This window comes from Nicotiana sylvestris, chromosome 6 (genome assembly GCF_000393655.2).
Source record: "Nicotiana sylvestris chromosome 6, ASM39365v2, whole genome shotgun sequence".
Taxonomy (NCBI): domain Eukaryota; kingdom Viridiplantae; phylum Streptophyta; class Magnoliopsida; order Solanales; family Solanaceae; genus Nicotiana; species Nicotiana sylvestris.
In genome coordinates this window covers 49,123,383-49,149,754 of record NC_091062.1, presented here as the reverse complement: position 1 = coordinate 49,149,754, position 26,372 = coordinate 49,123,383, and the positions used below count along the sequence as shown (strand labels likewise).

The window sequence follows — 26,372 nt, the reverse complement described above, 5'->3', positions numbered from 1 at the left end:
GATATTGGGAAAATGAAGCTGACAAGCCATAACGTATTTCCACGATAGTAAAAGGGCGACGACACCATTCAAAAATCCATAAAATGCAAAGAGAAAGTGCTCATCGCTGGGTAAAGATCGGTCCGGGGAATATACCTAAAGGACACCCTTACATCCAAGTAAATGGACGCCGAGACTTCGCCTCGACCTCGTATTCACGCATTGGTAACCCCCTCCCTCATTTAACCTATTTCAAATAAAGCATGTGTTCATGAGTGTAGGTGGTTCGACCAACTATACCGATGGCGTCAGGCCAAAGCCAATAAGGTAGTTCGGACTAACGAACCAAATCACTCCCACACCTCGAATCTTTGGTGGATTCCAGACGCCAATCGCCACAACAATCAGGAAGGCCGCTCCCTTTATACAGCTCGCTTGAGCTCGGACAGGAACGCTAAGCCCGCGAAGCACGAACATTTTATTCGGATGACAACGGGCACACCGCCCAGAGGCAATTTCGACCCCACTCTGCCAAAGGGATGAAACTCCCCGACAAAGGTGGGACAAAGGCATTCGACAAAAAGCTACACGCGACGAGAGGAGATCCCTCACCATATGACCCACCGCCGGCATCAACGCCTCTACCCTCGATGGGATCAAAGGGTAAGCAGAACCGCATCTTCGGCCAAGCCTGGTTGAACGCGGTAGAAGGCTGCATTAAGTCTTGTGCCTCAAAATAGCAGGAACATACCAGACCTCAAAAGCATCGCCTACACACGCCACAGCTAGGAAGGACTACTCCGCTCCTTTGTTTGTTTCTTTCCTTTTACTAACCTACATGCAGGCAGGCAGTCGAGGCGTTCAGAAATTATAAACTCCACTCGGAGATTCGAGGCCTTCGCGGTACCCACTGAGATCTCTTTCCTCGACTAGGTTTCCGACCTAAAGGTCCTGCCAGCAAGATTATTAGCGGAGCAACGTACCCCCAAGAAAATGATCCGACAAGATCGCAGTCCTTTCTTCTACAGTCGGACGACGTGCGATGACCTCCTCTTAAGGGCACCATTCCCTCGGAAGGGCCAATATATGGCAGGCTAAGTTCCAAAACGCAATCAGGTAAAAGGATCAGATATCAGAGGAGCCGCACCCATGCGGGCTGAGCTCACAACAACGGGACAATATGTATTTACAGCATATATTTACGCCAAGCAATAAAGAATACCTTTTCGGCATTTCATATTTCGGGAAAGGTGATTTAGACATACTTGCGGCAAATGTTTCTCCATCAAATGAGTCCTGATATACTCAGAGACTTAGCTTTAGCGATTTGACAACTTGCATGACCCCAGGGTCGGAACTCTGGGATCATCAAGCCCCTAGAGGGCAACTCCGAGCTCACGAGAAGCTGTCTTCAAGCTTACACAAACTTGATGACTCGGAGACTACTGTTAATCGCCATACAACTGGAAAACCCGAAACTGTAAGACGCCTAGTGGGCAGCCTCGGCATAACCAGATCTATTCTACAAACTGTAAGACCTCAATAGGCATGAAAAATTGTAAGACCTCAATAAGCATGACAAATTGTAAGACCTCAACAGGTATGAAACTCTAAGACCTCAATAGGCATGAAAATCCTGATGATTAGGCTATACATCGCATTCGTAAGAATCCCTAAAGGGCATACCCTCGATGTAGATGCCTAAACTATCACTAGGGATCAGAAATTGCTACGGCCAAACACATATGACTACGGTCAAAACGACTGATACAGCCAAAATAATGCGACTCGAGGACGCTCGACTGTTGCTAAAAAATCGTAGGCCACTACTCCGAATATACTTCGGAAAGAACCGGTTAAAACAGGCTTCCCTCAACAAGCAAAAACAAGCTCTGACCATGGCAGCTCCAAATCGCAAGAGCATCGATCTACTCGACCTATGAGATATGAACCTTATGAGGTGCTCGAAACATTGCTGACAACGACTTGAAATCGAGATTCCTCTGGAACTGACGACGGGTCAGGCAAAAATACTATAAAAAGACCTTAACGAGCGGAAACAAAGCCTACAAAAAGCTCAAAAGCAAAAATAGTGTAAGAGCCATTGTCGCCAGCTAAGCAAGCCTATGGGCCTCATATTGAAAGGTCTCTACGACCAAATAGCGTAAGAGTTATTGTCGCCAGCTAAAATATCTTGACATCTTGAGGATTAAAATGAGCTCGAATCGTAACCCGATTCGGAGACCTAATCCAAAATAGTTAACTATGCAAGCCTACGGGCCATATACTAAGAGGTCTAACGGCATAAGTGCCACTGTCGCCGGCCAAAAACTCAAGGTAGTTCAAGGGTCGATTATAGCTTGGATCGCAATGCGACTCGGAGACTGGACCCAAAATTTGCAAAACACCCAAGGGCAGGAAATAAAATCCATCATTGCCAGCCCAAACAAATGCAAAACTTGAGGGCATATTAAGCTCGAGTCGAACCCCAACACGGAGAATGAACTCGAAGACAATTGGAGCATGCAAGCCTAAGGGCAAATCCAGGATCAAATCAACCCAGTGGAAATTCCAACAAGCAGAAATACAGAAGATACAAGTTTCGAGGTTTCCCCTCTTATTACTACATATTGATGACGAGGTGCAATCTCGACCTACGTCGTATAATGAAAGATATATATACACAACAAAGAAGGTAGGGAATATTCGTTCCCCTTTTTCCGGTAGCTACGGCCCGGCGGTCTCCTCCTCATCATCCTCATCATCAGATATCAGGAACTTGGCATCGAACTCCTCTCATTTGACTTGTCCGATCTCCTCCGAAAGATCAAAGCCTCTGGCATGAATCTCCTCGAGGGTCTCCCTCCGGGATCTGCACCTCTCATACTCCCTGCTACTATTTGCACGATTGAGGGCCTTCTTCAGCTCAGCCTTAGCTGCAGTGGCACTCCTTGAATGAGTTGCCATTTTTTGCCCTGCCCTGGTATTATTCATTACAACCTCGGTCTGGGTTTTCACCATCTCGGTTTTTGCCCTTGATATCTCGGATGCGAGTCTCGTGATAATCTTCGCCCGAGTGGAGGAATCATTCTCCCAAGTGGCCAGAATTTGCACCTCAAGAGCAGATGTTGCGGCCTGAGCCCTCTCTTTGGCCTCAGAATGGGCACTAAAATGCGCTCGCAGCTCAGTGAATTCACGTTTGGCTTTGCCGACCTCGCCCCAGAGTTGCTCCTGCTTATCCGCCTTGTCCTTAAACTGAAACTGCAACTCGTAAAAGACTGCAGAACAAAAAGGGGAATAAAGTCCAGCACGGAATGCAGGATACCTGTTTCTCCAAGAGGGCCTCCTGGGCGCGGCTTTGGTTCGCCCCACGCCGTAAAAAATCGAGCTCATTTTCCTTTGCCGCACAGAGATGTTTGATATATTTTTCCATTTCTCGAGCCTCCCACAACGGGGCCTCGCAACAAAGCAGCATGGCTTTGAGCCTAACAAAGGCCTGAAGAAGAAAAGTCGGGTGAGTAAAGGGTGGAGAAAGGAGCATGGAGACAGAACATCCCTACCATGGCCGAAAACTCACAGGAAGGCTAAGATGATGAGCCTCGCCAAGGGCCAAAGCAATGTCCGATAATGCATCAATCCAGGAAGCTTGCTGGCCGACCAAATCGCTTCCCCTCAACTGCTGCGGAGAAGGCACCTCACTGCAAACCTTCTCGCACCACGGATCACCATTCCTTTTGTCAACGCTCCTTGATCCCTGGACCAGTAATCTCTCCTCTTCCTTCGGGGAATCTAGTCTCGCCTCGAATGAACTCTTAGCACTTGCAACAGAGGAATCGGGAAAATCAGCAAAAAGGAAGTCGTCCCTAAAAGGGGGGGAATGCCGGGCACCTCCATAATGCTTCGCCTCCCATCTCCCTTTTGAAAGACCTCGCCAGCGGCGCCTATCATGAGCCCAGCATGCTACCAGTCTACAAGACCATTCTGCTAAATTAGGAACCTCACCGGGAAACCAATGAGTTGCTGTAAACAAAGGACAAGAAGACATCGTTATGGGGCTAGCCTCATATGAAGAAAAAGACAGTTCGAATAGAATGCTTACGTGCGGAGTCCATTTCTCAGGAAACGGTAAAAATTCTCCGGGAATAATGTTGGTCCTTCGGATTCGAACGAACTGACTCATCCATCCACGGTCCTCATCCTCCTTGTTGCCGATTGTAGAAGCTCGAGTGGAGCTACACTGAAGAGCAACTAGGCCCCGGTAAAGTAATGGCCAGTACAACCTTATGAGGTGACTAAGGGTAAACTTTATCCCGGCCTTATCAATAAAATATCTCATCGACTACACTATCCTACAGAGAGAGGGATGAATCTACACCAATGTTACTTGATGCCTTCGACAGAAATTGAGCACGAATCGGTCTGGGGAACTTGGCACGAGGACATGGGTATACACGCTCAAGAAACCCTCAACATACATCATAACACTCTCTTCGGGGGAAGGTACTTGTAGAATCATGCCTTCCCCCATCTGCACTCTCTCTTGATCGTCCTGAGTTTCTCCTCCATCACCGATGAAATAATCCTCGACACGTGCTCTCGATTGCCCGGAACATTGGGAGGCTTCCCTGGCGTGGCGACCCTCTTCGAGGCAGAACACTCTGGGCCTCGCTCCCCAGATATTAGGAGAGGGCCACTGGCGCCAACCAAAGGTGGAACATAGGAAGGAATCCCCTTCATCCAAGAATTAGGTGTCGAAGCATCGGCCATGGCCACGATGGAATAAGGAGAAGAAGAGGAGGATACAGGCAAGAACTCCCTGAATCAAAGATGTGGAGGGACTCGCACAAAGTGCCAGGCTCTACAGAGGAAATAGGCTTATCAAACAACTACAAAATCGCTACTTGAAGGGCGGATAGATAAATATATAGGGGCCAGGCAACAACTGCTCAATTGCCCAAGAAGGCCAATTAGTTTTGGTCGCATTAATGCCATGTTCTCCTTGAGGAGTGCACCGGCAGAATCATCTCAGGCTCCCACATAACTCATAAAATCAAGGGATCTGGGGATACCCCTGACATCGCAAATATCGGTTCGGGGGAGCCATCGACTCAACCTTGTGACATGGCTAGTCTCGGGGCCCCTAGCCCGTCCTACGAAAAGGCTCCAAAGGGCCAACGCTTGATTCTTGGAAGAAAAAAAAAGGGGGGAGAGAGTGAAAGCAGCAAGAAGGACTAGCAGAAGGAAAGCTCCTTTCATGCATTAACAAAAATGAAAAACACCTTTTTACACTATACATCTCCCAGGAGGGAGAACACATGAAACAAAAAAAAGAAGGCATACAAAAAAAGGCCCGGAGACTACTCCTCGCCACTATCATCTTCACCCCCATCGGGGACAATCATAGGCGCCAGTATTCCCTCCATCACACAGGCCTCCTCCAGGTCGGCAGATAGCTCGACGCCTCTGGCCTCGAGTTCTTCCAGGACCTCCCTCTTTGCCTTGGCATGCTCGATAGCTCGTGCTAGTTTCTGCCCAGCCGCCAAGGATATATCACGAACCATTGCATGCGTTGTAGCCGCATCCTCCTTATAATCAGTAGCATCTAGATCAGCCTCAGACTTAGCTGCGGCCAGAGTAGCAATCTCTCTGCGAGTGTCTGAGAGAAGGCCCCGGGATGTCGCCAATTCCCCGGTCACAATCTCGCTCTGCTCCTTTAGCCCAGAGATATTCGCTTCCAACTGACTAATCCGTGAGCTACTCTGCTCGACCTACAAAGAAAGGCAAGACGATGAATATGTGAATATAGAACATGTGTTGATACGGAGTAAAAGGGCAGGTGTAAGCAAGGCAAAATACCTGAGCAGCAAGAGCGGCCTTCTCCTAAAGAGTCGCCTTCAAAGAGGCCCGAAGCTCCCTCAACTCTTTATCTCCCCGAGAATCACGTGCTTCCGAGTCTTCACGCTTCAAAGCAATGTTATTACGCTCCTTCTCATGGAAAGAAAGTTCCCCATGAAGCCGAAGGATGGCATGATCATACATCTTTTTACACTGTGGCATGACGAGAAAGTTAAGAGAGATGACGAATAATTCCCGGGAACAAAAAGAAACGCTCAAGGAAATATTATCACCTGCTGCAGGGACTTCTTCGCTTCTTTAGTGACGCCAGAAACATCGAGATCAGCTCTGTCGATTACCGTATCAAAAATGTTGTCAATGAAGCCTTCCCTTCTGAAAGGAGTACCAACCGTGGCGCTGATTATCCCTTCGGCATCCCCCAGCTCTCATGATGAGACTAGGAAGTTCTGAATAAGATTGTTCGGGTCGCTAATTTCTCCGAATAGTGGCCCATGTCCTTGGAAAGTCCCAAACCCCAACCCATCAAGACCAACGGTCCTGCTAGCAGAAGCCACATCAAATCCAGCCGCGCGATTCGAAGTTACATCAATGTTCTCTTCGAGGACCCCCGGCTCCTTAGCCCTGCCAGACCCAGTTGTCCCAGTCTCAACAGCCTTCGACTAGGGCACTTGTAAATCTCTCATGCTGGACCTCATCCTCCTCCTCAACGAACTTCTATCCTTGTCCTCCTTCTCAACATCAGGGTTCAACCCGGATGTTAGGGCAGCAGTTTCATCAGGACAAGCAGTGGCCACCCTGCCTTTCCTTTTCTTGTTCATGTCAGGCCCCAAGGCCTCATCTTCATATTCTCTCCAAGGACTGCACCAACATAGTAAACGCGATACGCCGTTGCTTAAATCTCGGAAGGAAACACAAAAGGTGGAGCACGAGCGGTGAAGAAACCTCACAATGATTCTTAGCCACCCAATGCTCCTTAGCCATGACGATCCAAGACTAGAGACAATACGGGAACCTTTCATCCAAATACCTGATCCATTCGGCCAGATCTGGGACCGCCTCGGGATGCTAAGCAGCAGTTGGAGAGAGCACAAAAGGGTCATCGTGACAAACAAAAGAATAATTGATAAGTGGCTAAAGGTAAGTTCACTTACGTCAATCGTTCCATCGCTCTGGAAAGGGCATCCTCCGGGCCGGGATGATATTCGAGGTCCTCACTCGAATGAACCTGCTCATCCATCCCCGATCCTTCCCCTCATCAACACATGTGAAGAAAGATTTTTTGGACCATTGTAGAAGCTTGATTAAGCCTCGATACAGTTGAGGGCAGTACAATCTGATCAAATGGGTGAGGGTAAAAACCTCACCTGTAACCCCTTCGGTGAAGTGCCTGAGCATCAACACGATCCTCCAAAAGGACAGGTAGATCTGACCGAGGGACACTCGATATTGAGCGCAAAAGTCAAGGATAACCGGATCGATTTCCAAAGGAGGAGATTCGATAGATTTATCAGGACCTAGGGTGAATGGGTAAGTGTATATGTAAAGAAAGCCTTCCTTGAAGTTGGTGATGTTGTCGCTGTGGTCAGGAATTTCTACCTTCGCTGCCTTGCTCCATCGGCAGTCCTCCTTCACTTTGTCAGCATTGGTCACGACGCTAACATATCGAGATACGTGCTTACATCGACCCGGTATAGACGAGGGAGTATCGATGTTGAAATCATTCGACCTGTCAATATCGGGAGTGGTCCATTGCTCTAAAGTAGGAACCGATTTATTTTCCCCCTCAGAAAATCAGGACGACGACGCAGTATCATTCCGTCGAGGGACCGTCCTAGAAGTCCTGGCCATGGAAAATGATAAAATCTTTCCGTAAAAAGAAGAAAATATGTAAAGGTATCAAATAGCGGAAATTCTGATTTATGAGCCTGAAGGAAGGGTGAAGATGGGGAGTATCTAGCAATTAGAGCATTTATAGGAACCGTTGGGGAAGCAAAAGAGACGAACTTACGGTAGTTCAAAGGTTTCTCGATTACCGCATTTGACGGCGACCCTGCACGGTTCCCTGGGACATGGCATTTAATGCTCTTAGACAGTTGATATCACGACAATAATGGCCTCGAGACGACGATACAACATCATTTCCTATCATTTCATTCTAGGAAACGCGGAGACTATCTGTTGTCACACCTCCTTTTTCACCTGCGCCCCCGTGAAGGGACATAAAGAGAGTTTTTCCAATTAAAGGACAATCGAAAAGGGATTTATTATTTAATTCAGTGTCGCCACTTGGGAGATTTATGTGTCCCAAGTCACCGGTTGAATCCCGAATCGAGGAAAGATTAACTCTGTATTACAGTCCGCGAACCAGAAATCCGAGTAAGGAATTCTGTTAACCCGGGAGAAGGTGTTAGGCATTCCCGAGTTCCGTGGTTCTAGCACGGTCTCTCAACTATCATATTTGTCTTAGTTATCTGATTTTAATTCATATTGAACCTATGTGCAAATTTAAACTTTTTACCGCTTTTATTATTGTTATTTTTTTTCAACGAGAATTGCAACGTCGTGAAAACGCATCTCGAACCACGTCACATCAATGCACCCGTGGTTGTTGACACGTCTCGACTCCGTTGAGATTTGGATTTGGGTCACATAAGTGTGCACCCGAGTTTAAGAAAGTAAATTATTAAAGGCGTGCCTAATGCGACTAGCGTATCATTATTTTGGGTAAGGCCGTGAAATTTTGCTATACGGCCCATCCCGAAGTCTAAGTAATTTTACCAACACGTATAGAGGGCCCCGCAGCTTGTATACTTTTGTTTGTCGAGGCTCGTCTCACTCATTATTTTTAAAAGAATTTACAACGTCGTGGAAATGCATCTCGAACCACGTCACAATTAATGTACCCATGATTAGAGACACATTTCGACTTTGTTGAGATTTGGATTTGGGTCACATAAATGTGCACCCGGGTTTAAGAAGGCAATGTTATTAAAGTACGCGCCTAAAGAGACTACGCGTGGTTATTTGGGGAAGACCGTGAAATTCGCTAACGGCTCGCCTCGGAATCTAAGTATTTCAAATATACATTTGATGAGGGCCCCGCGACTTATGTGTTCTATTTAGCGAGGCTCGTCTCATTTCATTTATAGGTCCATCCTTAAGTGAACTAAAATTTTCTAATTAATTTGTCTCTAAAACTAAGGAAAAATGCTAGTCGATTTTGTCAAGGGCCTAAAACAATAATTGTAAACCAAATATGTCTCAAGGCTCAAGGATAAGCCCGAAAATGTGAATTGGCACGACCAAAAGCCGGCCCAACGTAGTCTTTGGCCCAGGACCATGCGAGTATACAAATAAGGTAAAACCCGGGCCATTCGTTAAAGCGCTAAAGCTCAGATGGCATGGAATTAGGCTGACCACTAGACCGACGCAGCTTCAATTGAATCAAATCAAGTATCCATCGAAATTACTACGTCCTTTTACTCAAATGAACATAACATGGTTTTAAGATTAGATTATTTTAACTACTGTCCATTTTTACTAAAGGTGAAAGAGAAAATTAAGAGGTAGCTTTGAGTTCGGCAACAAGATTGCATATCAAGCCTTCAAGGATTAGACTATTGGTCATACACTTCTACCAACGCCAGTTACCACCTATATATTAAGAACTAATCTGCATGATATGAGTTACTTCAATACAATACATGCTCAACTGGACATCAAACTCGATTTCAAATCCAACTGTTTCCGACTTTTCTTTTTAAACATAAATGAACACAAAACTACACATACACCCATTGTACTGAATTGCAGTTAGATAGTCACGAATTTGAATTGGTTCGAAGCAGTTCAAAGGCAGTATATTACAAGCTGTAGATTCAGCCATTCCAAATTACTTAAGCAAACAGTCCTAATTACAATTCAAACCATTACATTCAATTATAAAGAAGATATAGTAGCTACTGAAGTTTTCCAATGAAGTTAGGTTTCCATTTCATTTTATTTCAGCCAAACTCTACATGATGTGGAGATTCAACATGTACCTGGATTGGAAAACAGGACAGGAAGAAGGAGAAGTCAGCAGCAGGTAAGCAACAGACAATACAGCAGCAATGGGATTCAGAACAGCTCTAAAAACCAGTTTTAAAACCAGAATAACACTCAACCACAAACCAGAATGGGTTTGTCAACCAACAACAATACATACACCCAAAATAGAACAAACTGAGCTCGGATAAGTTCAGAAACAGAATCAATAGACTGCCAAATAGATTCAACAATCAAAAGGGGCAAGAATCAGTGCTTGGTATCTAAATTCTGCCTAGAACTCAATGGAACAGTATCCTTTCTCTTAAACTTTCTCTTAGAACTGATTCAAGACTCACAAATGTTCTCTCAAATTGACTTTTTCTCTCTCCGGGTCTCTCTTCAGATTTTGTAGGCCCTTCCCTATGTCTAAAATGACTCTATATATAACCCCCAAAGCAGGCCTGCCCCTCAACTCTCAAAAGCACTTTAGGCAGAATTTTTAAACTAATTCTGCCCATCATCTCTCAAACCCCACTATATTATGTTTTCCCTCTTTTTAATTCATTTGTTCCCCACTACCCTTGTCTTTTCTTTATTTAAATTCAAATAGGTATGGGCACCTATTTCTTAATCCATTTACTTTAAACCTTCCCCTCACCATTATGTTTTGTTCCCCATTAGCACTAAACAATTACATTAGTTTAATGGTACTTTAGTACCCTACTGTTAGCCCACTCATCTTAAGCCATTTTCATACCTTTTAAACCCCAAAATACCCTCCTAAAGCCCCTGAAATTACAGCTATAACCAAATCTCCTAAGTTCTGAATGCAACCTTATGACTCACTACTATCTAGTTGACATTATCATACCAACACTGAATTCAAACCAATGTCAGATTCATTTCAGACCCTAAACAGTAGGATTCGATTCATCAATTGCTTAAGCTTGATTCAAATAGCAACAAAATAAAGGCCAAGGCTTTTAATGACTCAGAACACCCTTACAGGGCATGACACATCAGGTTCAGGTGATAACCAAAATAACAGTTGTGACTAAGCAGTTCGACTGACCAAGCAATTCAAAATATTGCCAATGACCAAGCAATTCAAAACAATGTGACGAACTGAATATACCCACAGGCTTAGTTCTAAGTTCAACTATACCAACAGGTTCATTTCAACACAACATTTAGGACAAAAACGAAGCAGGAGGGGAAACAGACTAGAATGAACCATGAAATCAAAACCAAAATTAAACTACTATCACATTAAACTAACACTCAAACCTACCGGACTAATCGACGACACTTATTCAATCGATTACACAACAAACAGAAGCAATGATAAAATTGGACCAAATAAAAGGTCTGATGAAGAAAGACAGAATCAATCTACAAAACTGAAAAAATCAATAAAGCTACACTTAAACAAAGTAAACAGAATAAACAAACACAAAAATGGAACAAACAGGAAAAGGAAAATACCTCAGGAACTCGGAGACTAGACGATCCTGACTTGGACTCTGACTCGGAACCTTTTGAGGTCGAACGGGCCTTAATCGAGTGCTTTCAACTGAGAACACTTCGACTAAGGTCCACTGGACACCCAAATTCCTTTTCTTCGGACAAACTTCAACCTTTGGCTTTCTAGGGTTCTTGGGGGTTTGATTTGGGGTTCGAACAGTTCTGGTCTGATTCGAACCAAACCAATGGTGGTTTGGTGACGAGGGAGGTCAGGGAGATATCTGGTATGAGTTTGGGACTGGTTGGGGTAGGTTTAGGTTCTGCTCGAATCTTCGATTGAAGATTCAAGAAGTTGGAGGTTGATTCGAGGCAAACGGTTAACAGATTCATAACGAGGGTGGTCAGGGTGTGCCTTGGTGTGAGTTTGGGACTGGTTGGTGTGGGTTTCAAGTTTTGCTCGAATCTTCGATTGAAGATTCGAGAAGCTACAGTCTGATTCAAGCAAAACGGGTAAGGGATTCGTGGAGAGGGTGGTTAGGTGCTCTAGGGGTGTTGGTTTCATGGTCATCGGCGTTGTTGTCGTGAGCTTTCAGGCGAAAGGGTTTCAGGGTGGCTAAGGTTTAGAGGGTCGTTTGGTTGGTCTCTGAAGGAGACGATGAACAAGGGTATGGTTTAGGGGGGTGTGAGGTGAGAGGTTGGGTTTATATACGGAGGGGGTGGTTTAATCCTGGCCGTTGGATCAAGCACGATCAACGGCCTGGATCAATTTACTTAAAGGAAATGGCAACGTTTGGTCTAAGTGGGGGGGGGGGGTTGGCTGGATCCGGGTAACGGGTCGGGTTCGGGAATGGGTAAGGGAGATTGAATATCATCCGTTGGATCGATTTAATCCAACGGCCTTGATTAATAGTGACCAAACAACGTCGTTTTAAGATGTCACTAGCTAGGCCAACTGGACCTGGTCTATGGGTGATTTGGGCCTGATTTTTTGCATTGAACTTGGCCCAATTTTCACTCTTTTCTTCTTTTTCCTTTCATTTTCTTTTAATTCCTTTTCAACTAAAAATCCTAATTAAATTATAAAATTGACAATTAACTAAAACATTAACTCTTAATACTAGCTATCACACGAAATTAAATATCAAATAAAGATAAAATCACACAATTCGGACATTAAATGCAAAAAATGCAAAGTACATATTTTTTGTGATTTTTCATTTTGTAAAACAAACTTGACTGTTTAATTAAGTCCTAAATTGTAAAATTAAATCCTAAATGCACATGCAACACATATTTTTGTATTTTTCTTAATTAAAGTAGAAATAAACATGCACAGACAAAATACAAATAAATCACAAACAACACAAAACCATTTTATTTTGAATTTTTGGGAGTAGTTCTCATAGGGCAAAATTCACGTGCTCACAGCTGCCCCTCTTTGTCCGAAACACAAAGAGTTTTCGTGCAAAGATAAAGTGAGCGGATACGAGTGATTTTTGCCCGATGGAATACTCCGTGTGAAGCATTTTTGAAAAGATTTAACCGAACCTTTGCTTCAAAGGTTTCCTACATATCCCTGGCTAGAAGGGAATCAGGTTAATGTAGTTCGGAAAGTTTTGGTAGTTGGGACTACTATGGGACATCATCTTTGTTTTTACTGCTGCTGCATGCTGTTACTATTGCTTTCCGACCTCCTTATTACACCATTGCTAGAAAGAAAACAAAAAGCTAGACTAGACTAATGATTACAGAATCTTATCTATCTTCGACTTGCTCTTGTAGTCTTCTTTCAGATTTCTGAAATGGGATTCATGTTGGGGGGGTATTTTTGTTGTAACCCTCTACATTACTAACTTCTGGCTTGATCATGAAATGTATTCCTCTGTTCTGCAGGCAGGCTCCTGACTTCAATTTGAATGTGTACTCCTTTGTTCTACAGGCGGGCTCCTGACTCCAACTTGACTTTAAAAGATAATACGGCCTCCATTCTCCAGGCGGGCTCCTGACTTCAACACCAATTTTTTAAAATAAACACCTTCATTCTACAGGCGGGCTCCTGGACTCAACAATTTCTTAAAATATAACACCTCCATTCTCCAGGCGGGCCCCTGACCTCAATAATTTCTTAAAAATATAACACCCCATTCTCCAGGCGGGCCCGTGACTGCATCAACTTCTTAAAAATATAACACCTCCATTCTCCAGGCGGGCTCCTGACTTCTTTGAATTAAAATTATAATAACCTCCGTTTTACAAGCGGGCTCCTGACTCCAACAACAACTTTGAAAGTAAATCAGCCTTCATTCTCCAGGCGGGCTCCTGACTTTATCAACTTTGAAAATAAATCAGCCTCCATTCTCCAGGCGGGCTCCTGATTCCAACTTTGAAAATAAATCAGCCTCCATTCTCCAGGCGGGCTCCTGATTCCAATAGCAACTTTGAAAATAAATTAGCCTCCATTCTCCAGGCAGGCTCCTGATTCCAACAGCAATTTTGAAAGTAAATCAGCCTCCATTCTCCAGGCGGGCTCCTGACTCCAACAACAATTTTGAATGTAAATCAGCCTCCATTCTCCAGGCGGGCTCCTGACTTCTTTAACTGAAAATATAACAACCTCCGTTCTACAGGCAGACTCCTGACTTCAACTACAATTCGAAAATATAACACCTCTGTTCTTCAGGTGGGCTCCTAACTTCGACTATTTCGTAAAATGTAATACCTCCATTCTCCAGGCGGGTTCCTGACTTCAACTGCTTCTAAAAAATGCATTTTATTGTTGTTGCTCCTTCCTGCCTTCTAAACCATTTTCCTTCTAACTTGAAATTATCCTTTTTTAGAACTGCTTCCCTCTAAACTGGTGTTTCATTCCTCTGAAAACTGCTAGGGATAACACCGGTGTTTTATTAAAAAATATGTTATTTTCCTTCTTCAAAGACTACTTCCTTTAAAGCTGGTGCTTTCCTTCCACTGGAACTACCTCCCTCAAACTGGTGTTTTCACTTCTGCCGGGGATAACACTGCTGGGGAATTATCTTCCTTCTTTAAGACTAGTTACTTCCCTCCTTTTAACAATGGTGGGGATGGCACTAATTCAGAGACCACTACCCTTAAAACTCGAGTTATCTTGCTTCTTCCAAGATTTCTTTCTTTAAAACTTGTATTGCCTTCTCCCGTAAACTGCAAGGGATTCCACTTCCTTCAAAACTTGTGTTATCTTCCATCTTCCCCAAGTGGCTATCTGATTTCAAGAAAAATTTCGCAATGAGAGAAAATTTTCTGCCCCAGTTTGATAATCTTCTTTGTGGCCATGTCTTCCCGCTGTCAATAACATTTCCTTTCCCCTGCTTCAAGACAAAGAAAAATTTGTTAGTTTAAAACGTGGTGAGTGGTCGTGCCACTACTGCTGGGGATGGTTTTTCCCTTCTTCCTTTCCCTGCTTTGCACTTTATTACAAAACTTGTTGGGGATGATATTATTTGTTGGGGACGATATTCCTGTCTGGGGTGGTTTTTCTTTTCTCTTCCTTCCCCGCTCTGTGTTGTCCGACCATCGCGGAACTTGGTCGATAATCTATCGGAGTTGTTCCTGCATCTCGCAAATCTGCTGGGGATCCTCTTGGAATTTTGATCCATAACTTTTCAACTGTTGTTTTTTCTATTTTTCTCCAACTTCCCCTGGAAATTCGGTCCTCTTGGAATCTAGACCCATTCATCATTTGGTCTTGCGACAAACTTCTTTTCGCTTTGTCGCCTTATCTTTGGCCCGTCCTATCCACATTGTGTTTTTGCACCACCTTGGCAATTGGTAATAAGCTCTGAAATTCCTTTTCAAAAACGAACTGCTGGGGAGATAAAGTATTTAGACCAAGAAGTGATGATTTGCAAAGATAGAAAAAGAAGAAATCTTTCTGAACAAATGCTGGGGAAAAGGAAAGAAAACAACTTATCTGAATAATATAACCGATCCCAACGATCATGTCATGCATTCTGGATTAATCAACCCAGTCTATTTGTATCAATCAATCTTTCGGACGGCCTCATCTTGCAGGGGATAAATAGGCACTCAACTCTTTGCCAAATGCGGATCCTTTCCGCCAATCTTGTTTTGTCGCCTCATAGTGCCCTTAGAGGGGTTTTCACTGATAAGACTCTCTCATTTCTCTCAACTCCCGTCGCCTTATGGTGCTTGTGAAGGTTTTCACCGATAAGACTCTCTCGTTTTATTTCTCTCAACTTACGTCGCCTTATGGTGCCTATGGAGGTTTTCACCGATAAGACTCTCTCATTTCATTTTATTTTTTCTTCCAGCTGGGGATTGGAGTGTTACCGATATGACTCTCTCTGCTGGGGATTCTTTCGGCTACCAATTCATTTCCAACTTATGATCCTCTTCTCTGCTAGGGATAAGAGTGTTATTCCCGACTTCCGTTCGCATGACTTGGCACTTTTCGGATACTGATCGGGAGGTCTTTTTTGGACATCGATATGGGTTTTTGTGTATGGCTAAAAGAAAAAGGGTAAAAGGTTCAAAATAATTTCGATGGGTAAAACATTACAACTCTTGGAATCAACTTTCTTTCCCAAAATTATAAACACAACATCTGCCCCAGTTTTTCTTGCTTGGGGATTTTTTTTTGTTATACTATGACCGAGCTGTGAGGCGCCTACGTATCCTTATTGAGGAATCAGGTCAAACGTAGTTCCCAATTCCTTTGTTTTTCTTGTGACTTTTCTTTTGTCTTTATTATCATTATTTTCTCTTCTCTTTTTCTTTCATTTTCATTACTGATTCCAAAAGAGGGGCATGAAAGAATAAATAAGGCTCAAAAGGGGAAGCAAAGTTTAAATTGTTTGGATAGAAGAAAGAATTGCCTCCATCATTTCATTCTCCGATAAATGACCAGTACAAACAGACAACAATTACAATCAAAAGAAATCATACATAATATCTCTTAACTGCGTCAGAATTGATAGCCATGTCGACGTATTTCCCTTCGATATCTATTAAACATAAAGCGCAATTGGATAACACTCTGGTCACAATAAACGGCCCTTGCCAATTCGGAGCGAACTTGCCCTTTGCTTCGGCCTGATGTGGCAAGATTCATTTTAGCACATGCTGTCCTACTTCAAATTTCCTGGGACGCACCTTCTTATTATATGCTCTTGCCATCCTCTTCTGATACAACTGGCCATGACATACTGCTGCCAATCTCTTTTCATCAATCAGGCTCAACTGCTCCAATCGGGCTTTGACCCATTCATCATCATCAATCCCAGCCTCAACGACAATCCGAAGGGGTAGAATTTCAACTTACGCCGATATTACTACTTCAGTTTCGTATACCAATAAATAAGGAGTTGCACCTACTGAAGTGCGGACAGTAGTGCGATATCCCAATAATGCAAATGGCAACTTTTCGTGCCATTGCCTGGACCGTTCTACCATATTCCTCAATATCTTCTTTATGTTCTTGTTGGCTGCCTCAACTGGGCCATTCGCCTTAGGACGATATGGGGTGGAATTACGGTGTGTGATCCTAAACTGTTGACATACCTCTTTCATCAAATTGCTGTTAAGATTAGCACCATTATCCGTGATGATCACCTTTGGGATTCCAAATCTACAGATGATATGGGCGTGAACAAAATCTATCACTGCCTTCTTGGTTACCGACTTGAAAGTTTTAGCTTCAACCCACTTAGTGAAATAATCGATGGTCACCAGAATGAACCTATGCTCGTTGGATGTTGCTGGCTCAATGGGTCCAATGATATCCATGACCCAAGCGACAAATGGTCATGGTGCTGACATTGTATGCAATTCTGTCGGCTGAGAATGAATCAGATCTCCATGTATTTAACACTGATGGCATTTCCGCACAAAGCTGATACAATCACGCTCCATAGTGAGCCAATAGTACCCTGCTCGAAGAATCTTCTTCGCCAATACATATCCACTCATATGTGGCCCACAAACTCCAACATGTACCTCTGTCATAACTATCGTGGCTTGACTAGCATCTATACATCTCAGCAATCCCAAATCTGGTGTTCTTTTGTACAACATTCCCCCACTGAGGAAAAATCCATTTGCCAATCGCCGAATGGCTCTCTTTTGATCTCCGGTGGCCTGTTCCGAGTATATCCCCATCCTGAGGTATTCCTTGACATCATAAAACCATGGCTCGCCATCCATTTCTTCCTATATCATGTTGCAATAAGCATGCTGATCACGAACTTGGATATGCAATGGGTCAACATGAATTTTATCTGGGTGGTGCAACATTGATGCTAAGGTGGCCAAAGCATTGGCAACCTCATTATGAACTCTTGGGATGTGTCTGAACTCCACTGATCGAAATCGCTTGATCAGATCGTGCAAACATTGTCAATATGGTATGAGCTTCAAATCCCTTGTTTCCCATTCACCCTGAATCTGATGCACCAGGAGGTCCGAGTCTCCCAAGACCAAAACATCCTGGACATCCATGTCTGCAGCTAATCGTAAACCCAAAATGCATGCCTCATATTCAGCCATGTTATTGGTACAATAGAAACGTAGTTGTTCCGTAACAGGATAATGATGTCTTGTTTTAGAAATAAGTACCGCTCCTATTCCAACTCCTTTCGAATTTGCGGCTCCATCGAAGAAGAGCTTCCAACCTGGTTCCTCAGATAATTCCAACTCATCTACTTGCATCACTTCTTCATCAGGGAAATACGTCCTCAAGGGCTCAGATTCTTTATCAACAGGATTCTCGGCCAAGTGATCAGCTAATGCTTGGTCCTTCATGGTCGTCCTCGTCACATAGACGATGTCGAATTCTGTGAGTAATATCTGCCAATTCGCCAATCTTCCTGTGGGCATAGGCTTCTGAAAAAAAATATACTTCAGTAGATCCAAGCGTGAAATGAGATAAGTAGTATATGATGACAGATATTGCTTCAATTTCTGGGCCACCCAAGTTAGGCGCAACATGTCTTCTCGAGTTGAGTGTACTTAACCTCATAGCCTGTAAACTTCTTACTGAGATAATAGATGGCTTGCTCCTTCCTTCCTGTAATGTCGTGTTGCCCAGTACACAGCCAAACGAATTCTCTAGGACCGTTAGATAAAGAATTAACGGTCTTCCCGGCTCAGGTGGAACCAACACAGGTGGATTTGATAAATATCCTTTGATTTGGTCAAATGCTTCCTGACATTCTGCCGTCCATTCTACCGCAGCATCTTTCTTCAGTTGCCGAAAAATGGGTTCACAAGTTGCTATGAGTTGAGCAATAAACCTGCTGATATAATTCAACCTTCCCAACAGACTCATTACTTCTGTCTTGTTCTTCGGCGGTGGCAAATCTTGGATGGACTTGATCTTTGACGGGTCCAACTCAATGCCTCGCCGACTGACAATGAATCCCAACAGCTTTCCAGATGGAACACCAAATGCACATTTGGCCGGGTTGAGCTTAATATCGTACCTTCGAAGTCTTTGGAAAAACTTCCTTAGGTCTGCTACGTGGTCTTCCTGATGCTTGGATTTTATGATCACATCGTCCACGTATACCTCAATCTCTTTGTGTATCATGTCATGAAACACAGTAGTCATTGCTCTTATGTACGTTGCCCCAGCATTCTTCAAACCAAATGGCATTACTCGGTAGCAATAAGTCCCCCACAGCGTAATAAAAGCTGTCTTTTCCGCATCTTCTTCATCCAACAGAATCTGATGATACCCAGCATAGCAATCCACAAAAGACCCGATCTCACGTCTGGCACAATTATCGATCAAGATATGGATGTTATGGAAAGTTCTCCTTGGGGATTGCCCTGTTCAAATTGCGGTAATCGACACACACTCTGATCTTCCCATCTTTCTTTGGCACTGGCACCACATTAGCCAACCAATCAGGATATCGAGTGACCCGAATAACCTTTGCTTGCAACTGCTTGGTTACTTCCTCTTTAATATTCACACTCATGTCTGTTTTGAACTTCCTCAATTTATGCTTGACTGGAGGGCATGCCAGTTTAATGGGCAATTTGTGAACCACTAAATCCGTGTTTAACCCCGGCATGTCATCATACGACCATGCAAAAACGTCTTTGAACTCAATAAGTGCTTTGATTAGTTCTTCCCTAATATTCGGTGCAATGTGGATGCTTATTTTATTTTCCCTGATATCAACTGCATCCCCTAAATTGTCGGCTTTTGTGTCATTTAAGTTGGGCTTGGATTTCTCTTCAAACTGGCTTAACTCTCTGTTTATCTCTTCGAAACCTTCATCCTCATCGTATTCTGATTCATCATCATAATCGACCTCTTGTACAATTAGTTCGGAATCAGATAGATTTTTTAGACTGGGTTGAAGATCCGTTGTGCATGGCATGTCATTAGAACCAATATAAAGAGAACTGTTCAGAAAGAGAAAAGAAGAAAACAAAGTTAAAACAAAATAAGAAGAACAAAAGCTTTCACTTTATTAAAATACGGGATAACAGAGTTTCACACTTTGCCAAATACAAAACAAAACTGGATTACAACCCTGGAATAATCCAAAAAGACAAGAAAGAAAAATCAGAGCCCACTACCAAGACTCCTTCCGGGTAGGAAGGGGAGTAGCCATCTAATTGTTGATATTTTCCCTAGGCCCCACAAACTGTACATCTAATCTACTGGACCCTTCTCCAGCTTCTATCATGTTGACATCGACGAACAGCCTTTCAAAGCCCTCATTCAAATCTCCATCTGGCCCAATCAGTGGTCCGAGAACTTTCGGGACCGACAACTTTCTGATACTTGCTCTGACAAATGATCTGGATAGGCGCGGGATTGGATTGGGAAGGACCCAAACTCTTTTCTTCAACTTGTGGGCCCGTCTCACATCCACCGTTGTAGGCTTGAACCCCAACCCAAAGGTATCCAGATTTTTGGGCAAATAAACCGGCTGAACATTACCCTGAAGATCAGCCCCTAAACCTTTGCCTGGCACAAACCCGTTCTTCAACATCTCCGAAGCTACCATGACAGTTGCAGCTGCTATTTTGGGAAGTGGGATGCTTTCACCTTCGGGAACTTTGTCCACTGAAACCGTATCGAAAACCTGGTAAACCCATGGCCCCTTATCATCATCAGTCTCTATGAAGGGTACGATGGCATTACTTACGGCGCTTGCATTGTCTTCCCCATGTACTACGATCTCTTGCCTATCCCACTCGAATTTGACCATCTAATGTAGTGTAGAAGGAACTGCTTTGGCGGCGTGGATCCAGGGTTGCCCCAACAGAATATTATATGACACTGCCACGTCTAACACTTGAAACTCCATGGTGAACTCAACTGGACCAATTGTCAATCCCAGTATGATATCACCCACCGTGTCTGTACCACCACCGTCAAACCCTCGAACATAGATGTTGTTCTTGTGAATCCTATCACCATCGACCTTCAGTTTGTTCAATGTGGCCAAAGGACAGATATTGGCACTGGACCCATTATCAATCAGTACTCGAGTGACTACCGAGTCTTCGCACTTCACAGTCAAATAAAGGGCTCTATTATGTACCCTCCACGGGAAACTCATCGTCTGAAAAAGTGACCCTGTTGTCCTCGAAAATCTTGTCTGCTATTTTCTCCAGATGGTTCACAGAGATCTTATCCAGAACATGGGCTTCATTCAGAATTTTCATCAATATCTGGCGATGCTCATCTGAATGGATCAACAACGATAACAATGAGATCTGTGCCAGGGTCTTCCTCAACTGCTCCACAATGGATTAATCTTATGCCTTCATTTTCTTTAAAAATTCTTCCGCCTCTTCCTCGGTAACTGGATTCTTTGTCGCTACGGTATTGGCCCTTCTTAACTCTGCGGGAGCAAAACACCTTCCCGAACGAGTTAACCCTTGTGCCTCACATATTTCTTCCACAACTTCTTTCCCCTTATGTGTTACCATTACCTAACTGTAGCTCCATGGCACAGCTTTCTAGCTGATTATCGGCAACTGCATTACTGGCCTGATAACAACTGGTCCTATGCATGCCCCCTTCACGGCTACTGGCTTTCTTGATATCCCTTGCACCGTTACTTTGACCGGCTCTGGATTCTTGGCAACATCAGACGAACTCTTCCCTATCACCACCACTGGCTTGCCTTCTACCCTTTCTGACTGTACTACCTCTTTTCCACTTATCAACTTTTCTTTCGGACTGGAACAGATCATCATTACCATTTGTGAGGGCTTCTTGAGCTTCCCTCCTTCGTGCACTAGTTCGATCATGTGGGCTTCATGGTGTGCCGGCAATGGATTCTGATTGATGTTAGGTGCCTCTAGCTCCTGGACCTCGATCCTATTTGTGTCAATGAGATCTTGTACGGCAGTCTTCAACTTCCAACACTTCTCAGTATCATGCCCGGGAGCCCCCGAACAATATTCACAGCTTACCGAGTGGTCCAGATTTTTGGGAAAGGTATTTGGCAATTTGGGCTCCACAGGACTCAATAGGCCTAACTGCCTCAATTTGTGGAATAGAGTAGTATAGGTTTCTCCCAGCGGAGTGAATGTTCTCGGCCTCTGCACCCTTTCGTTCCTGAAAGTCTGATTCCCACAGAAACCTGGTCCTGAAGGATTCCTGTAGGCCCTTGGTGGTGTATGTGTGTTTTGTGGATGTGGATATGTATTTTGTGGAGGTGGATATGTATTCTAGGGAGCTAGCGCACGCCATTGCGGGCGAGACAGAGGCTGGGTGTAAGTTTGAGCGTGATGGACAGAGAAGTGTGGCTTGTGGTGGGTAGTAGGGCTGTGGAGGGTCGTATGGAATGTGTGGGATATTTGAGTGATAGTGTCTAGGTTGTTGGTGAGGGGGGGGACCTCTGGATCTGGACCAAGTACCTGCCTCGACTGTTGCGACATCTTCCCTTTTCTTCTTTCCGACTGCTGCTCTGGATAGCCTAAGTGGTTGCTTTAATCGCCGAATAGCTCAAGATTTTGTTGGACTTAAGTCCCTCTTCAATCATACCGCCCATTTTTACTACTTTGTTGAAAGATTTGCCAACTAACGTCACCAAGTGACCAAAGTAAGTTGGCTCTAGAGTCTGTAGAAAGTAGTCCACCATTTCTCCCTCTCTCATCGGAGGATCAACTCTTGTTGCCTGCTCTCTCTACAGCGGAACCCAAATTCTCGAAAACTTTCCCCAGGCTTCTTCTCAAGTTTCAGCAATGTGAGACGGTCAGGGACGATCTCAAGGTTGTACTAAAAGTTCCCTGAAATGCTTGTGCTAAATCGTCCCAAGTGTACCACCTGCTCGGATCTTGTCTTGTGTACCATTCTAGTGCAGAACCGCTCAGACTCTGACCAAAGTAAGCTAACAGCAGCTCGTCTTTTCCCCCGTCCCCTCTCATCTTATTGCAAAACCTTCGCAGATGTGCCATCGGATCACCGTGCCCCTTGTATAGATCAAACTTTGGTATCTTGAACCCTGCCGGCAATTGAATGTCGGGGAATGGGCACAGATCTTTGTAGGCCACACTGACTTGGTTGCCTAACCCATGGATATTCCTGAAGGACTGCTCCAGGCTTTTAAACTTTCGAAGCACTTCGTCTTGCTCTGGGCTCTTAGCCGGCTTTTCAGTCTCTACCGAGATCTCGAAGTAAGTATTATAAGTATGGGGCTCGGGTGCTTTGAAGGTTGGTTCAAGGGGGTAATATTGGTTATTGTGAGCCTGAAACAATGGCTCGCTAGATGATATTTGCAGCGTGGCTGGTGGGGGTGCCACGAAAACATGAACATTTGGTGGAAGAGGGTTCTGATTGGGTTGTGAAGCTTGGGGATCATAGGCATTTCTTGCCTGATAGTATTGGTGACTGGGGAAGCTTGTCGAAGGGCCGGGGGGAGGGTATTCCGGCGTGTGTCTTGGTGGGAGAGTGGGAATAACGGGAGGGTTAGGTACTTTTTGTACCCTAGCTAAGGCCAGCTGGATTTCTTTCATCTCCTGTCACATCTTATCCATTTCTTCCTACAGCATTTGATTCTCCATCCTTTCATCCTCGACACTTTGGTCTGAACTAGTCATGCTTTTTAGTACGGGCCCTTTGGATCTTGTTTGGTAATGGTAATCTGCCAAAACGTTCTAACAAACTAACTGGTTCGAAATCTCTGGAAGGGCAACAAACTTGTTAGCGTTAGAGTTTAACACATATTGCAATTTCACGTTGGGGAACGCAATGTTCCTAGGCAGTTTAACCATTTATAACATGTCTTTGCTTCGACCGCATGCGTCATTCCGGCTTACTTTGTTTGTGCCTCGTTTAAGTATTTCTGAAACTTTCTTTATCTCTCTTTTTATTTCTTTCTTTTCCTTTATTTTATTCACTTTGCCTTTTCCTCTTTTTCTTTTTAGTGGTGGTCGAATCTTATGTGGATTGTCTACGTATCATGTCCCCGCATGAATCAGACCGGAATTAGTTCTGCCACAAATGCGGAAAATAAAACACCATTTTTGGATTTTTCAACCTTTATTAGAAGACGTTTTATTACAAGGCAAAATATTTTTTGAATGGAAATTGACAGACTTGATACATACTACAGACTTTATGCCAAAAAGGGAAATACAAACTCCGACTGACAACAGACTTTGAAGACAAGGAAAATACAGACTCAAACTACGAATGTTTCAGAGTTTTGAATTTTGGCGCCCGCGGGGCGTCGTTCGACCTCGCCGCGGATTTGGTGGAAGGCCCCTTTGCAAATCTTTCAAATCTTCCATGATCTGGTGGACATAAATCATTATTGAAGCAAAGAAGGTGGTACGGGACATATCCTCACAAGCTAGGAACTTTATGGTGATGTAGTGCCCGATATCGTCGATTCTTCCCTTGATTCTGTCCCTTTCCATAAGCAATCGCTCTATTTGTTGATTCCGCGTCCCCAACATTTGAGCATTGTAAAGGAGTTGATCCTAAAACGCATTCATCTGTTTCTCCGTTCGGGCAATTAGATCATAGTAGCGCTTCCTATCTGCTATGTCATCTCGGGCTTGTCTGAAGACTCGCTCTTTGAGAGTGGATATTGTTTCTCTCAATATAGTGATGTTCCTTTCGTAGTCCCTCTTCATTTGTTGCATAGACCGTGCTCGCTCTTCTGCCTTTTTTATCCATTTCACCTGGATTCTTGCTAGACCAGCTTCAGATTTTTCCAGGTCTTCTTGATACTCGAGGGCTTTCTTCTTTAGACCGTTTATGAGCCTTTCATCAGCCCGGCTTCTCTTTGGGTTTATAGTAGCTATTTTCATTTCCTGGATTTGAGCTTTGAGGACCTCGTTTTCCTGAGCTAGTTTTCTCTTCTCTCCATCATCTGCAGCGATATGCAAATCTATCTCAAATTTCAGATCTATAACTTGCTTCTCCAACTTTTCTATTGCAACCATGTACTCGTGCTCTTTAGCTAACCAATCCCACTGTTCTTGCAATGCCTTGACGAATTCCTGGAGATGGGGTCTTTTAGTCGGCCTTTTGTGCTCAAGTTCTCTCATGTACCAAGCAAGGTATCCTGGCACCACTTCGCCTTTGGCCTGATCCTGCACGCAAGTATCTGCTTTTAAACATTGGCATTCACTCCAGATCTGACGGACTCTTGCTTCAGGGAACTGTCCGTCAGGGCTAATCTCAATTACTTGAGCACTAAGATCTTCCTCTTGTGGCACTGTTTGGCATCTCCCGAGTTGTCTCAAAACCCGATATGGCGCATAAGGCTGAATTCTCTTGCGCCCCATCAATAGAAAGTGGGTCCTAGCTACCGGCATATGGATGACCTCATCAACGGGCAACCATCCTAGTGTCCACTATATTTGGCTGGCGGTGAGGGTCCGAAAGAATGATGTCCATGTTGTAACTCCCTCGGGTAGACTGACCCCCTTGATTCTTGTGTAGAACTCTTCTATGCAAGTTTTCTTCGAGGAGCCATAACTCAAGAGTTGGGAACGGTGGCAGAGATGCTCAGTCATCCATATTTGTAGCAACAAGTTACACCCCTCGAAAACGTTCCCTTTGGCTTTGCAGGCTGTGAGAGCTCGGAAGATATCAGATACTATCATAGGCGCAAGAGTGCTTTCATCTTGAATGAGCAAGGTACTGACGACACCGGCTATTTTCAGATCAATGTTTCCGCATTTCCTTGGAAATACCAAAAGGCCCAAAAAGGTTATCATAAAAGCCACTCGTCTATGCTCGTCCCATTTCTGACGGTTACTTTTGCTGCATAACTTGTTACCCGGGTTGTTGAATCCTCCGACATGACCGTATCTGTCGTATATGAAGCGCGGATTACAAAAAACTGCGGCTAAATCTGGGTTATGGACCGTCCTAGGTATCTTTAACGAATCTAAAAACCGATGCGCAGTGACAGCTCTTGGAGCAACCAGGTATTTTTGCCTCAACGGAACTTCAGCATTTCCGATGTACCCGGCTATTTCCTCCAAAGTCGGGGTGAGTTCAAAATCGGAGAAGTGGAAGACATTGTGTGCCGGGTCCCAGCAGGTGACCAAAGCTCTTATGATATCCCCCCGAGGCTGGATTTCCAATAAACCCGTAAGACCTTTTAGATATTTCTTGACCTCATCTTGCCCTTCACCACCTAAATCATCCCACCATAGCCGCAACTTGAAAGGGATTTTAGTCATTATTGAAAAAAGTTCATTTTGCATCGCGCTCATCCTGCACATTTATTAAGGTGATTAAGAAATAAAATTTATTTGACTCAACAAATTGACTATTTTTTTAATTTTCCACAGATTAAAAGGAAGATCCGGTTCCGCACACGACTTTTCAGCACTTCGGGAACGAAGATTTTAAAGCTGGGTGAGTCAACCGGTCAAAAATCCAAAATGACTAAAAGTGTCCGTTTATGCAAAGTCAGCCTTCCGGCGTCCCTTTCGGGAACATTCGGCTATTCTTTCCAAAAACGGCGTCACCCGACTTATTTATGTTGACAATTAAAATTTGACATTTTTTGGCTATTTTTGTAAAAGGGGAGGTTGGACCCGATGAGGGT

At 44.0% G+C, this 26,372-nt stretch overlaps 1 protein-coding gene across 1 annotated transcript; it reads right to left on the bottom strand.

Annotated features, from left to right (window-relative positions):
- Positions 1-5,336: 5,336 nt before the first annotated feature.
- Positions 5,337-24,750, bottom strand: LOC138870580 (uncharacterized). Its single transcript, XM_070148401.1, has 10 exons — positions 24,504-24,750; positions 19,257-19,603; positions 17,994-18,168; positions 15,122-15,246; positions 10,061-10,095; positions 9,879-9,965; positions 6,526-6,693; positions 6,108-6,162; positions 5,872-6,027; positions 5,337-5,747 (listed from the first exon to the last, which is right to left on the bottom strand). Exons 1-10 carry the CDS (start codon positions 24,748-24,750, stop codon positions 5,337-5,339), a joined length of 1,806 nt encoding a protein of 601 aa, XP_070004502.1.
- Positions 24,751-26,372: the final 1,622 nt, after the last annotated feature.